Here is a 16,340-nt window from a genome sequence, read left to right on the forward strand (position 1 = left end):
TATACTAGAACTTTTAAACATTAATAACAGCAAGTAAATGGCAGCAATATAGCAATAATAATAATAATACATTTTATTTAATAGGTGCCTTTCTAAGCACTCAAGGTCACCTTACAAAGTAATTAAACAACAAAAAAGTATAAAAATAAAATTAAATAAAAGGTAAATCATACAACAATAAGATTAAAAGTAGTAGCAAACGTAAAAAGAAAATAACTGGCTTAGCAATAGTAAGATCACAGTTGGTATGCCAGTTTGAAAAGATACGTTTTGAGGGTTGTGTTATTGAATCCAGTTAATTGATGTGAGAGGGATGACAATTCCAGAGTTGACGAATAGGAGCACTATGTGAGAATGCTCTAGCTCCCACAGAACAGAGTTTAATATGCGGTACAGAAAGTAGAGCTGCAGATGAGGATCTGAGGGAGCAAGAGGAAGTGAGTGCAGGTCTGTAGGAGATCATTGAGATAAGGAGGAACAAGACTGGAGAGCTTTAAATGTTAAAAGCAGTTCTTTGTTTTGTATTAGGTAGCAGACAGGAACCCAATGAAGCTGGGAAAGTATAGGTGCAATATGTTCAGTGGACATAGAACATGTAATTATTTATTCTAGCAGAGGAGTTTTGTGTGAGTTGTTGACGATGGATATGTTTTTTGGGGATGCAAGATGGAATGGCATTACAATAATCTATACGTGAAGTAACTAAGTCATTGACAAATACTTCAGTACTATGTTTTGTAAGAATGGAGTCTAGACCAACTCCGGTCCTGGTGGGCCACAGTGGATGCATGTTTTCATTCTAAACATCTTCTTAATTATTGAGCTGATTAACTTGTTTTGCCTTAGTTTTAATTGACGTGACTCAGGCCCCTTACAATAACGAGACACAAAACAAGCCACCACAAGACCACCTGAAAATAAAGAAAGGTGAAGGGCTTGAATTTGTTGGTCAATTTGTTGGTCAACTCAGGTCAACTCAAACATCTTGACGGTAGTCTTACAAAAAACAAAAAATCAACAGTCTGCTATGGCAGAATGAGAGCAGCAACAAGTCATGATATTCAATAACAGCTTTAATTAACAGCAAGAATTGGCTTCTTATTAAGAAACTGAGCAAAATATAAGAACAGCAGATGGGGTCACTTTAACAAAACCTTAGTATAAGCAAATATAAAAATCGCAGAGGGAGTCACTTTAACAGGAACCATAGTGAGCGCTAAAAGGATTTTTGGACACGGAACACACCTAATGCTTAAACAACTGTACATTTTCTATATATATGTGTTTGCTATGTACTGAACAAGAAGAGAGCAGCTGTACGCTTAGCAGCATTACACAGACTGCACTGACACTGAGAACAGAGCCGTCACTAACCTGATGCCCTTTTTCTGATATCTGACAGGCTGGTTCCACTAGTCTTTTTTTATTTTATCAGTCCTCCTCTCGCCCGCCCACCTCTCCATACTTCTTGCTACTGTATTAAGCTGCTCCGCCCCTGCTACTACCATGTACATCCCCCTCTCAAAAGCCCACCTCCCCATGCTCTTTGCTTGTGAACTCCGCTCCGCCTTGTCCCCGCTTATTAGTTTTAGCATCGAGTTATCGGCAAAATCCCGTCCCACGCCTCCCCCCTTGCCACTTGCGATCCTGCTTCTAAAATATTTGCCCACCCACCTGCTCGTCCCTTGCCATCTCTGCAGATCATTAGATCTGCCTGTGTCTGTAGATCTGTGCGAGATGACAGCCGGGCACTCAACTAAATTAGCTGGGCGGCTAATTGGATGAGCACTGCTAACCCCTGTACCATAATGCCAGCCCTGTTAGTTACACTGGTGATGGCTACTGGCCTTTAGCTTGAGATTAACTTTGGGCCCAAAATTTCAGAATCAGTCTCTGTTGTAACACTTTGATGTCTCCACTGAGCAAATGTTTAAGGAGGGCTGCTACTTCTTTAAAATGTATATGATTTAGACCTGGAGGAATTCAGTTTACTGTTAATCGAGTCTTCCTCAAACTGAAATAATGGTCAAACATCTTCAGTATTAAATACAATTAAAGTTGTTAAAATAAACATTTTTAGCTTTTTTTGAAAGGTTAGCTAGAGTATACAGTGCTGTTCTTACTGAGGTGGTAAGATTCCTACTGTGGTCTGCATATGTTTTTTATCTTTATATTTCTCATTCTACTTGAATCAGAAGAGTACAGTTTGCTGCATATAATGGGTGTTTATGCTGTGGCCAGGTTTTGATTTGTATTTTCCATTATTGTAGGCTGAATTTGACTCAATGCTGCAGGAGTATGCTGGAGAAGGCATTCCTCTCTTAGCCAAGGCGTGTGGTGTGCAAACATTTGCACCCTACTTTGCAGGATTTCTTCCTCTGCTGTTGCCTAAAACTGTGAGTATCCCTTTTTTAACATGGTGAAAGTAATTCATAGAAAATGAGGCAATAGTTTGTTGCATGGTCTTATAGTTGCAGGAAAAGGATCATTATCTTGATGTACTTAATAAAGAAGCTATTTCTGGATGTTTTACGTTGCAGAAATCTTCCTCAGTGGCTGACCGCTCATTTTCTATTGGCACAATTGCTGAAACATTGGCAGCTCTGGGAGAAGCTGCTAAAGCAGGAGGCGCCTCTGGGACTGTTTCCTCACACTTTGCTCAGAGGCTACTTCCTGTCATGGTAGCTGGGGTACGAGATGAAGATGATGAAGTGCGTAGCAACTCAGTGTTTGGACTTGGTGCTCTAATGGAAGCTTGTGGTGATAGTGTTTCCCAGTATCCTTTTGAAGACATAAGAAAAATCATGATGAGAGCTTACAGTATGTGAAGTATGATTTTGGAAGTAGGTGATATTAAGGAAAATGATTAATTTATTTTCTTAATTAGCAGGCAAATAAAGTACCATATTTATTCCAACAATAACTTAGGCAAATATTAGAAATATGTGACTGAGTGGTTAAGACAGACAGAGGCAATAAGGGTCTTGGAAAGGATACATTTACTGTAATTGGTGAAGATCACCCAGAAAAAAAGTTGACTTACGTGGTATGTTTTGCTACCAAAATACCAAATACTTCAGAATTGTAAAGAAATAAATTTGGGGACACCCTGACCACCAGGGTGCTTTCAGATAGTAGAAGTTAAATTGACTGTATTTAACAGAGTAAGCCATATTGATTATCCAGAACCAAACTTGTCTTTCTACCAATATGTCACAACAAGTGTACAACCCACCACCCAGTGAAATAGTATACCAATGATGGCACAGTTTTATTTGTAAATAGTAAATAAACAGTTGATCTGATCAAGTTACATAGTATTTTAGAAACATATTTGCATAAATATGCACAAATGCTTATGCACAAGTAAGATCATTGCAATTAAATAATAGTGCCATCTTTTGCTTTACATTGGATTTTGGCAGTGTTTATAAGTTGTCTTTTCGAGTTTTGATTATTATATATGGAAAATGATTTGAATGACTATGGCAGTTAGCACTTTAATGAATTGGCAAGATGAAATAAAGTCAATTACTAATTATTTGAAATTGTTTTCAAGTTTTTTTTAGTAATACATCAACGAGTATTACTCTGATTTCTCTGTAATTCAAAGACTTGTATGAGATTAGGAAGTGTAGACCAGCCATTCACACCCAATCCACTTTGTGTCATATCGGTTCAGATCAGAAGAGTTCATGTTGATTTTACAGTTGTGCTTGAAAGTTTGTGAACCCTTTAGAATTTTCTATATTTCTACCCTAAAACATCATCAGATTTTCACTCAAATCCTAAAAGTAGATAAAGAGAAACCAGTTAAACAAATGAGACAAAAATATTATACAGTACAGTATAGTCATTTATTTATTGAGGAAAATGATTGAATCTATACTAATAAAAGGCAAAGCCCTCACTGACTCACTCACTCACTCACTGACTCATCACTAATTCTCCAACTTCCCGTGTGGGTGGAAGACTGAAATTTGGCAGGTTCATTCCTTACAGCTTACTTAAAAAAGTTGGGCAGGTTTCATTTCGAAATTCAACGCGTAATGGTCATAACTGGAACCTATTTTTCTCCATATAATGTAATGGAGTTGAGTTCAATGGCCGTGGGGGGCGGGGTTTCGTGTGACATCATCACGCCTCCCACGTAATCACGTGAACTGACTGTCAACGCAATACGTAGAAAACAAGGAAGAGCTCCAAAAAGCGCTGAAGAAAACATGCATTATACAATTGAGAAGGCAGCGAAACAATAAGAAGCGAGCGAGTCACACATAGAACCATATTCATGAGTGCAGCTACTTCGGAAACAAAGCACGGTGTAAACCTAAAGTTTAAATTAAGTTCATAGACAGGCTGCCTCTGCCATTTGTCATGCCCATGGCTAATGCGGGATACAAGTTTAATGAGAGGGCGCAGGATATAAACGAGAGTTTTGATCACTTTGTAACTAAGTTAAAATTACTGGTGAAGGGCTGTGCTTATGCAAATTCTGAGAAACTGTCTTTGTGGGGAGATTGACAGTTAAGGCGGGTGGGAGAGTCACGTCATCATCTCCCCTCCCATTCACCTCATTTTGCTCTGAGCTGAGCTCCGCAGCTAATGCAGTCTTCCAGAAGCAACTTTGTGACGCTGCCACCAAATACTCACAGAAAAATCCACAAGTTAATACACATGCTTTCTCTACAGTTTCTCCACACTCTGAATTCTCCAGGCACTACTTACAAAAGGTTACATTGACAATCGTATTACGTTAATTTTAAAATTTTTCCCTTTCTTAGCACAAGCACAGCTGAGAAGCTTCGATGCATGTACTCCATAATGCGTTAAAAATAACGCATTTAATCACACTTTCCATTCCAAGCAAAGGGAAACTTCTGTCAGTGCATGATTTCGTGGTACACCGATTACATTGATGCACACATCAAAGCTACAAAAATGTAACAGTCGGAAGAAAGCGCGTTGCTACGACTGATTGGAGGAAAAATTCATTTCAAAAGACTACCCGACGGAAGACTTGATAAAAGCGTGGTTTTGTGCACCACATCTATATGTAGATGTGTATATATATATATATATATATATATATATATATATATATATATGTAGATGTATATATATATATATATGTAGATGTATATGTGTATATATATATATATATATATATATATATATGTAGATGTATATGTGTATATATATATATATATGTAGATGTATATGTGTATATATATATATATATATATATATGTAGATGTATATATATATATATATATATAGATGTATATATATATATAGATGTATATGTATATATACTGTATATATATGTGTATGTGTGTATATATATATATATATATATATATATATATATATATATATATATAACAACAACACTCATGACAATGTCAATCATGTTACGTTATTATTAAAATGTTTCCTTTTCTTTTTCATTACTTCTTTAACACACTACTTCTCCGCTGCGAGGAATATATATATGAATGACCTCCAAAGAGCGCAGAGACTTTTGATATCATGAACGTGTCTGCAAAAATTGGAGTCTCCTGCCCAGCAAAAGTCGAGCAGCCGACGCGTGCTTAAGTCAAAGTGAGCACTTTTAATTTTTTTCATCCTCCCCCTGAGCTATAGCCCAGACACGTGCAAACACAGGACCCTTTTTCTACACCGCGGCAAACTAATATTAAGGCGCTTCACACTTTCTTTTGCATGTATACGATTATGAGGTCGTCAGCTCAGATTATGAAGACACGCACAGGAGTGGAGGACTGACAGTGCCATCACAGCCGATTAATGGCTGACGCCTCACCAGTCTACACAAGACCCACACGACTGTCCCTAAAAGGCGATCATAACGTCAGCTTAACACATCTCTCTATACTATATAAAAGAAAAAGGCAACTTTCCTTTCTTTACACCTTTTTTCCTTTTATCCCAAACCAAAGCCTTTCTCTCTTAACACTGCAGAGGACACAAAACTAATTTTCTTTAATTGCTGGTAATGCCGGTAAGGCACATTACCAGAGGCAGAAATTTCAACGTTCACATAGAAAATGTAATTTCTATACCACAGCCGTCGTGTAGCGCCTTTCAAAAGGGATCAACTACCGAGAGATGATCCATATACATTTTAGCTGCTGTTAGTACTACTTACCTGTTCTGTTACACCGCCTTTAAAATGTAGTTTACCCGTAACCACTCCAGTAGTGCTCAATGTACCTTTACTTATTAAAACGTTAATGTTTTACTGTTTAATAACTTATAGACTACATTTTATTATTTTTCCCTTGCACTCAGTGACCAAAGCTATACACACACATATAGACACATACATATATATACACATATATATATCTTTGTGTATGTTTGTATCCATGTATATATATATATATATATATATATATATATATATATTGTAAAGGACCGAGAGAGACAGTAGCAAGGGTTGGGGTTTTCCGGCCCCGTATATTGTACAGATTAAACAAAAAACAGGTCAAAATCATAAACTAAACAGTTCATAATACGCGACGCCGACTCCTGGCGCCGCGCCATTTTATTGGGGAGGAGCCGGAAGTGGAGGAATGTCGGGAAGGACCGCAAGGGAGGATGGGAAGGATGACGTCAGGGCAAGATGGCGGAGGAAGGGCGGAAGTATCGCACTGCGGTCATCCATGCCTATGGTGCAGGACGGTCTTTTTCCTATGAGGAAGCAGAGGGAGAAAGTTAATACCCCACCATTCCCTGGCGGAGTGGTTTCCCAGGTGCTGTCGAATCAATCCGGCCTCCTACTCTAGCGTGCGTGACACGATCCCCCCCTTAGCCCAGGACCGTCAGGTCGGGCGGACCTAACCGAGAGGTCGTGAATACGAGAGAGGGCATCGGCATTGGCCTGAAGGGTGCCCCGCCGATAAGTGACAGTGAACTTATACGGCTGTAAGTCCAGGAACCACCTGGTGACCCGCGGATTCGACTCTTTGTGCAGGGACATCCACTGAAGTGCAGCGTGATCAGTCACCAGAGCGAACTCGCGACCCAGCAGGTAGTACCGGAGGTGGGTCACTGCCCACTTAATGGCCAAGGCCTCCCTCTCCACTGCCGCGTACCGGGTCTCCCGGTCCATCAGTTTCCGGCTAAGGTACATCACAGGGTGCTCGACACCATCGACGCTTTGGCTCAGCACGGCACCCAGGCCTGTGTCCGCGTCGGTCTGAGAATAAACGGAGCCCAAAATCGGGCGTCCGTAACACAGGTGCCGGCGTTAGGGCCTTCTTTAGGTCACTGAGCGCGTGTTCTGCTTTGTCGGTCCACACCACGTATAGGGGCGCCCTTTTGTCAGGTCAGTCAAGGGTGCTGCTCTTCGAGAAACGGGAACAAACCGGCGGTAGTAACCGCAAGCCCCAAGAAAGCCTGCACCTGTTTCTTGGTACTCGGACGGGCCATTCTAAGATGTCTTTCACTTTGGAGCTCTGTGGCGCACCTGTCCTTGTCCCACGAGGTAGCCTAAATATTTGGCCTCCTTTAATCCAAAAACACTTCCGGGGTTTATGCGGAGGCGGCTTTAGCCAGTGTTAGGAGGACAGCTGCGACCTGCAGTAGATGCTCCTCCCAGGTGCGGAATAGATGACAACGTCATCCAGGTAAGCGGCACTATAGGACTGGTGGGGTCAGCACTCTATCTACCAGGCGTTGGAAGGTCGCGGGCCCGTGCAGCCCAAATGGGAGGACCTTGTACTGCCAGTGCCCGCTAGGGGTGCTAAAGGCCGTTTTCTCCTTTGCGGATGCCGTTAAAGGAATTTGCCAATACCCTTTTGTCATGTCAAGGGTAGTCAGATATCGAGCCGTACCCAGCCGCTCAAGGAGGTCGTCAATGCGGGGCATGGGGTAGGCATCGAACTTGGAGATCTGATTCAGACGTCTAAAGTCATTACAGAACCTCCAGGAGCCGTCTGGCTTGGAGGCGAGGACAATAGGGCTGAACCAGGGACTATGGCTCTCTTCAATTATGTCCATGTCCAACATACGTTTCACCTCCAGTTCGACCTCTGCGCGTTTTGCCTCCGGAGTCGGTAGGGCCTCTCCCGGACGATTACCCGGGCTCCGTGACTATATCGTGCTCAATCAGTGCGGTCCGGCCGGGTGACTCGCTCACTACCTCGGGGATGGCTCGGAGTGTTTGGGCTAACTCCTGCCGCTGCTTGGGGTCAGCTCTTCACCGAGGTTAAGGGCAGTTGTGCTTGCGAAAAGGGAGAGTGACCTACGGGAGCTGGGAAGCTCCTCTCTATCTTTCCAGGGCTTTAACAGGTTGACATGATAGATCCTCTCACTCGGTCGACGTTGGGCTGTTTTACCAAATAGTCGACGCAGTCCTTTCTCTCCTTAACCTCGTAAGGCCCTTGCCAGTGGCGAGCAGCTTCAGTGGGAGGTGGGACGAGCACCATAACTCGGTCCCCAGGCGGAACTCCCTGAGGGCGGAGTTGCGGTTGTAACACCGGGCCTGCGCTGCTTGCGCACGAGTCACGTGCTCTTTTAGGAGGGGCCTGATCTTTGTGAGTCGGTCGCGCAGTTGCTCACGCTCAAAATATTAGAGGAGGGAAGAGCCTCGGCCTCCCAGCCTTCTTTTAGGATGTCGAGGATTCCCGGGGTTGTCGCCCGTATAGTAATTCAAAGGGGAGAAGCCGTAGAGGCCTGGGGTACCTCCCGGTAGGCAAAAGCACGCGGGAGGAGCTGGTCCCAGTTCCTGCCGTCAGCGCTGACTACCTTGCGGAGCATCTGCTTAAGCGTCTGATTAAATCGCTCGACCAACCCGTCAGTTTGCGGGTGATAGACTGGCGCTTTCAGGTGCTTTATCTGCAGTAATTTGGCCACCTCCTTGAGCGTATCCGAAGTGAAGGGCGTACCCTGGTCCGTGAGGACCTCCTTGGGTATGCCCACGCGGAAAACAAGTTAACCAGTTCCGTGCGATGCTTTTAGTATTAGCGGGCGCAGGGGAACCGCCTCTGGGTACCGGGTGGCATAGTCCACCATGACTAGGATATACTTGTGGCCACGGGTTGAGGGCTCCAGGGTCCCACCAAATCGACCCCTATCCTTTCAAAGGGGATGTCCACGAGGGAATAGGGACTAGAGGAGCACGGTCCCTCCTAGGAATCTGGCGGGTCTGGCACTCCGGACAGGATTGACAGAACCGCCGGACCTCCTCATTGATCCCAGGCCAGTAAAAGCGGAGCTTAATCCTCTCCAGTGTTTTTCGGCCCGAGGTGGGCGCCTAGGAGGTGAGCATGTGCCAACTCGCATATCTCCGCCGGAAGGTACGCGGAATTAGCAACAACTTCCGCACCTCGCCCTCATGGGTAGCCACTCGGTACAACAGATCATTTTCAAGGACAAAGAAGGGTTCCCGCGGTGTGGATCCGTCCGCTGTCGAGCTGTTAGGCAGAACAATCGCGTTCCGGGCAAAGCGCAGGAGTCATCATTCCACTGCTCCCTCTTAAAGGAGGCGGCGTGGACCGAAATTGATGGTCCAGGCGCCGAGAGGGTCTTGGGGCCTGGGCCCGGGAGAGTTCCTGGCTAGTCCCTTCTCCGGCGGAATCTTCGGGTCAAGGTCCGTAGCCACGAAAGGTCCCCGAGACACCAGCGCCCATAGGGCCTGCCCTTGTGCACGGCGTGGAGGCCGGGAGGGTTGCCTTTTCCCCTCATGACAAGATCCAACGAGGCCCCGGGAGCGGCGAATGGCTTACCGCTGATTCTTTTAGACCAGTCTTGTCCCAGGATCACTGGGAAGGGGGGGTCAGGTAACACAGCGACCGTCATTTGGATTGGTTCCCCCTTCCAGGTAAGATAGCAGTGAGCGGAACGATATGACCTAGTCCCCCCATGTACACAGGTAACCAACAAATGTTGCTTTAACCACTGTTGCGGTAAGGCAAGCGGCGAGCAACAATGGTAATGTTGCTGCGGAATCAAACAAAGCCACCACGGCGTGCCCATTTAGCAACACCACTCCCGTATTCGGACTCGCCAAGGGATGCGGCGGGGTACAATACCTCTCCGTTGATGTCCAGCTGCAGTCCATAGGCTCCGGGGCGATGTGATGGGGGCAGTTTGGCAGCAGGTGGCCGGTCTCGCCACACTTGAAACAGCGCGGCGGACCCGGCCTCTCTTTGGCTCTGGCTGGCGCTTCTGCAGCGCGTCGAGGGGGCTCGGGGGTGGCCGCCCGTCCCTGCCGGTTCCCGCGAGCAGGCTTTTCTGACCCCCCAAGTCGGAGGACCGCCAACTGGCGCTCCAGGACGTCGAGGAGGCCCGACATGTTTTGATAGGCGTGCCCCCGGACCTGCTGGGCGAGGGAACTGGGCATTGCATTGACCAGGCCTTCACAGGCCACCCGCCCGCCGACTTTCCGCCCGTGCCGGGGCTCTCTGGCGTAGCCAGCGGCCCATCTTGCCCCAGAACTTCAACGCCTGGGCGCGAAGGGCTTTTCGGGTCAAAGACCCAGTTCCGCCATTCGGCCGCCTGCTGGCCCGGGCTAATGCCGTAGCGGGCCAATATTTCGGGCTTGAGGAGGTCGTAATTAGCGGCCTCCTCCTCAGGGAGGTCATAATAGGCCGCAGCTGGTCCCTTTAGGTATGGCGCCAAGATGGGCGCCCACTCGGACCGCTGCCACTCGTTCCGGGTGGCGTCCTCTCAAACATGCCCAGGTAGGCATCGCCGTCCTCCGAAGGCCCATCGGTACCATAGGAGGAGGCGGCTGCCTGGGCGGGTCTGGTCTCGCCCGTTGGGCTTCCACTAACCTGGCCCCGTGGCCTCCAGCTCCCGGTTGGTAGCGGCTTGCGCTTGCTGCAGGGCCTGGAGCTGGGCGTTCATTCCCTGCAGCACGGTGTTCAGGTCCTGTCCCTCCGTCATTCCGGGATCTTTATCCTGCCGACTACGCCAGTTGTAAAGGACCGAGAGACAGTAGCAAGGGTTGGGGTTTTTCCGGCCCCGTATATTGTACAGATTAAACAAAAACAGGTCAAAATCATAAACTAAACAGTTCATAATACGCGACGCCGACTCCTGGCGTCGCGCCATTTTATTGGGGAGGAGCGGAAGTGGAGGAATGTCGGGAAGGACCGCAAGGGAGGATGGGAAGGATGGCGTCAGGGCAAGATGGCGGAGGAAGGGCGGAAGTATCGCACTGCGGTCATCCATGCCTATGGTGCAGGACGGTCTTTTTCCTATGAGGAAGCAGAGGGAGAAAGTTAATACCCCACCATTCCCTGGGCGAGTGGTTTCCCAGGTGCTGTCGAATCAATCCATGACCTCCTACTCGTGCGTGACAATATATATATATATACACACACACACACACCTATCTACATTGTATATGTATATATATATATATATATATATATATATATATATATATAATGTGTGTGTGTGTGTGTGTAGACTCAAACCCATTATGACAGCAGCAATCCAAGCTGTGAGAAAACAGTAAAAAGGAGGCATGTCAGACATCGTGGTACATTTTCTGATGCAGCTAGATGAAAACAACTTTGTGACGCTGCCGCCAAATACACAAAACAATTACTTTGACAATCATGTTATGTTATTTTTAAAATGTTTCCTTTTCTTTTCCATAACTTCTTTAACACACAACATCGCTGCGAAGTATATATATATATATATATATATATACTAGCAAAATACCCGTGCTTCGCAGCGGCAAAGAACTGCCTTAAAGGTTTTATTAAGAAGAAAATGAAACCTTTTTAAACTGAGGGAAAATATACCAATAAATATTTGTTAAGGATCTCTTTGTATACCACAATGTCAGTTCAGCCCTCCGGTTGTAATATGACCAAACTGTGTGCTGAGCTTACTCTTAAGCATGCAATGTACAGTTGGCCATGTGAACAGTAATCTTGTCTCAACTCTCACAGCTTGGATTGCTGCTGTCATAATCGGTTTGAGTTTCATGGTTTGTTTCAGTTACGACAGTATTTGTAGGACTTGTGTTGAAGTGACATTCGGCATCTGTCAAGCGTTGTAAGTATACAACCAGTTTCATCGATAACTTCACATCCAGCTTTTGAGAGTTTAAACATTTATAAACATCAAAGTGTCCACTACTGAAATCGTCACCTGTGAATCTAAGATGTTTAAGAGGCATTGGCGGTTGTCGAAAGGTGTAAAATATTTGGCCATTTCGGTACACTTGAAAGCGATAACCGAACAATTCAGCGGCAACCATCAACTGACATGCAGAACCATAGGTGAAGGGCTTAAGCATTTCATTCTTCTAGTGCTCCTGTGTAGTATAATTATCTCCTGTACCGTCATGTTCCTCCGGATATCAAGAGTGAGCCTGATATGGCCGTGCAATATGTACCAAAGAGAATGGAAAAGGTAGGTGCCATTTCCCGGCATGGAAACCACTCGATAAGTGACAGTTGTTTGATCGATGGTGATCACCTCGATAGACATGTTAATGCGGGTATGGTTGGAATGACATAGGAAAATTCAATATGGCGGCTGACAGTGGCGTTATACCACTGAAATAAGTACGTACATTGGTTTCGGTTAGCGCAGGGAAGCCCCTACCAAATTTCATGAAGATGGGGCCATGAATAAGAAAGTTCAACATGGCGGACGTTGTTGACCGTTATGACCGTTACGCGTTGAATTTCGAAATGAAACCTGCTTAACTTTTGTAAGTAAGCTGTAAGGAATAAGCCTGCCAAATTTCAGCCTTCTACTTACACGGGAAGTTAGAGAATTACTGATGAGTCAGTCAGTCAGTCAGTCAGTGAGGGCTTTGCCTTTTATTAGTGTACTAGCAGAATACCCGCGCTTCGCAGCGGAGAAGTAGTGTGTTAAAGAAGGTACGAAAAAGAAAAGGAAAAATTTTAAAAATAACGTAACATGATTGGTAATGTAATTGTTTTGTCATTGATATGAGTGTTGTTCTCATATCTATCTATGTATATATATATATCTCTATCTATCTATATATATATATATATATATATATATATATATATATATATATACCAGCTTGGCAGCGGAGAAGTAGTGTGTTAAAGAAGGAAAGAGAAAGAAAAGGAAACATTTTGAAAATAACGTAACATGATTGTCAATGTAATTGTTTTGTCACTGTTATGAGTGTTGCTGTGATATATATATATAGCAACATACCCGCGCGCATAGCGATGTCATGTGTTAAAGAAGTTATGAAAAGAAAAGGAAACATTTTAAAAATAATGTAACATGATTGTCAAAGTAATTGTTTTGTGTATTTGGCAGCGTCACAAAGTTGTTTTCAGTAGCTGGATCAGAGAATGTACCACGCGTGACACGCCTCCTTTTACTGTTTTTTCACAGCTTGGATTGCTGCTGTCATATATATATACACACACACACACACACACACACACACATATATATATATATATATATATATATATATATATATATATATATATTTACACATATCTTCATATCTACATATACACATATATATATATATATATATACATATACATATACATACCTATCTACATCATATATACACACACATACATACCTATCTACATCATATATACACACACATACATATATATACACATACATATACTTGTGTGTATGTTTGTATGTGTCTATATGTGTGTGTATAGCTTTGGTCACTGAGTGCAAGGGAAAAATAATAAAATATAGTCTATAAGTTATTAAACAGTAAAACATTAACGTTTTAAGAAGTACAGGTACATTGAGCACTACTGGAGTGGTTGGGTAAACTACATTTTAAAGACTGTGTAACACAACAGGTAAGTAACTAACAGCAGCTAAAATATATATGGATCATCTCTGGTAGTAGATCCCTTTTGAAAGGCTACACGACGGCTGTGGTATAGAAATTACATTTTCTATGTGAACGTTCAAATTTGTGCCTCTGGTAATGTGCCTTACCGGCAATTAAAGAAAATTAGTTTTGTGTCCTCTGCAGTGTTAAGAGAAAGGCTTTGGTTTGAGATAAAAGGAAAAAGGTGTAAAGAAAGGAAAGTTGCCTTTTTCTTTTATATAGTATAGAGAGATGTGTTAGTTGGCGTTATGATTGCCTTTTGGGACAGTCGCGGTGGGTCTTGTGTAGACTGGTGAGGCGTCCCGCCATTAATCGGCTGTGATGGCACTGTCAGTCCTCCACTCCTGTGCGTGTCTTCATAATCCGAGCTGAGGACCTCATAATCGTATACGTGCAAAAGAAAGTGTGAATCGCCTTAATATTATTTTGCCGTGGTGTAGAAAAGGGGTCCGTGTTTGCACTTGTCTGGGCTATAGCGCAGGGGAGGATGAAAAAATTAAAAGTGCTCACTTTGACTTAAGGCAGAAGCGCAGTCAGCGTCTCAAAGGCCGGCACAGCTATGCGCAGCGCTGGCTGCTCGACTTTTGCTGGGCAGGAAACCCCAGTTTTGCAGACACGTTCATGATATCAAAAGTCTCAGCGCTCTTTGGAGGTCATTCATATATATGTATATATATATATAGCAAAATACCTGCGCCTCGCAGCAGAGAAGTAGTGTGTTAAAGAAGTAATGAAAAGAAAAGGAAACATTTTAATAATAGCGTAACATGATTGACATTGTCATGAGTGTTGCTGTCATATATATGCCTGCCTAAATAAGTCACCCTCGCTTTGCTCTTACTTTTTTACCGTTCATTTAATCATGGCTAGTGGCGGAAAAATTATAAAATGGAAGGAGGATGGCTTTACCAAAACAATTATTGATGGCGAATCGATTATTCATAAAGCTTGAATTGGTGATCTGTTTTTCTGTGTTAACCTCAGATTTTTTCATACTTCTTCTCAAACTAAGGTGGTGCGAGGGTAAAATGAATCGGGATGCGCTGATCAATGTAATCGGTGTACCAGGAAATCATGCATTGACAAAAGCTCCCCTTTGCTTGTAATGCAAAGTGTGATTAAATGCATTATTTTTAAGGCGTTATGGAGCACATGCATCGAAGCTTCTCAGCTGTGCTTGTGCTAAGAAAAGGAAAGATTTTAAAAATAGCGTAACACGATTGTCAATGTAACCTTTTGTAAGTAGTGCCTGGAGGATTCAGTGTGGAGAAACTCTAGAGACAGCGTGTGTATTAACTTGTGGATTTTTCTGTGAGTATTTGGTGGCAGTCTGCGAAGTTGCTTGGAAGGCGGCGTTAGCTGCAGCTCAGCTCAGAGCGAAATGAGATGAATGGGAGGAGATGATGGCGTGACTCCCCCACCCGCCTTAACTGTCAATCCCCCACAAACACAGTCTCTCGGAATTTGCATAAGCACACCCCTTCACCTACAATTTTAACTTAGTTACAAAGTGATCAAAACTCGTTTATATCCTGCGTCCTCTCATTAAACTTGTATCCCGCATTACCTGTGGGTATGTGAAATGCCAGCGGTAGCCTGTCTATGAACTTAATTTAAAGTTTAGGTTTACACCTTGCTTTCTTTCCGAGGTAGCTGCACTCATGAATATGGTAGTAGATGTCACTTTCATTTCGCTTCTTATTGTTTTTAGCCTTCTCAATTATATAATGCATGTTTTCTTAAGCGGTTTTTGGAGGTCTTCCTGGTTTTCTACGCACTGCGTTGACAGTCAGTTCACGTAATTACGTGGGAGGCATGATGATGTCACACGAAACTCCGCCCCCCATGTCTTTCCAGCTCAACTCCATTACAGTAAATGGAGAAAAATACCTTCCAGTTATGACCATTAGGAGTAGAATTTCGAAATGAAACCTGCCCAACTTTTGTAAGTAAGCTGTAAGGAATGAGCCTGCCAAATTTCAGCCTTCTACCTACACGGGAAGTTGGAGAATTAGTGATGAGTGAGTGAGTGAGTGAGTGCTTTGCCTTTTATTAGTATAGATATATAATATATATATATATATATATATATATATATATATATACAGTGGTGTGAAAAACTATTTGCCCCCTTCCTGATTTCTTATTCTTTTGCATATTTGTCACACAAAATGTTTCTGATCATCAAACACATTTAACCATTAGTCAAATATAACACAAGTAAACACAGAATGCAGTTTTTAAATGATGGTTTTTATTATTTAGGGTGAAAAAAAATCCAAACCTACATGGCCCTGTGTGAAAAAGTAATTGCCCCCTGAACCTAATAACTAGTTGGGCCACCCTTAGCAGCAATAACTGCAATCAAGCGTTTGCGATAACTTGCAATGAGTCTTTTACAGCGCTCTGGAGGAATTTTGGCCCACTCGTCTTTGCAGAATTGTTGTAATTCAGCTTTATTTGAGGGTTTTCTAGCATGAACCGC

General features: G+C 43.6%; 1 protein-coding gene across 1 annotated transcript in view; it reads left to right on the forward strand.

Moving 5' to 3' along the window:
• The window catches only part of ipo4 (importin 4), a 162,391-nt gene that overhangs the window by 117,725 nt on the left and 28,326 nt on the right, over positions 1-16,340 (forward strand). The window contains exons 25-26 of the mRNA XM_039747609.1: positions 2,271-2,396; positions 2,541-2,776. Coding sequence (XP_039603543.1) covers positions 2,271-2,396; positions 2,541-2,776 — 362 coding nt within the window. The remainder of the gene's footprint in view (positions 1-2,270; positions 2,397-2,540; positions 2,777-16,340) is intronic.

This window comes from Polypterus senegalus, chromosome 1, assembly GCF_016835505.1.
Source record: "Polypterus senegalus isolate Bchr_013 chromosome 1, ASM1683550v1, whole genome shotgun sequence".
In the NCBI taxonomy this organism is placed as follows: domain Eukaryota; kingdom Metazoa; phylum Chordata; class Cladistia; order Polypteriformes; family Polypteridae; genus Polypterus; species Polypterus senegalus.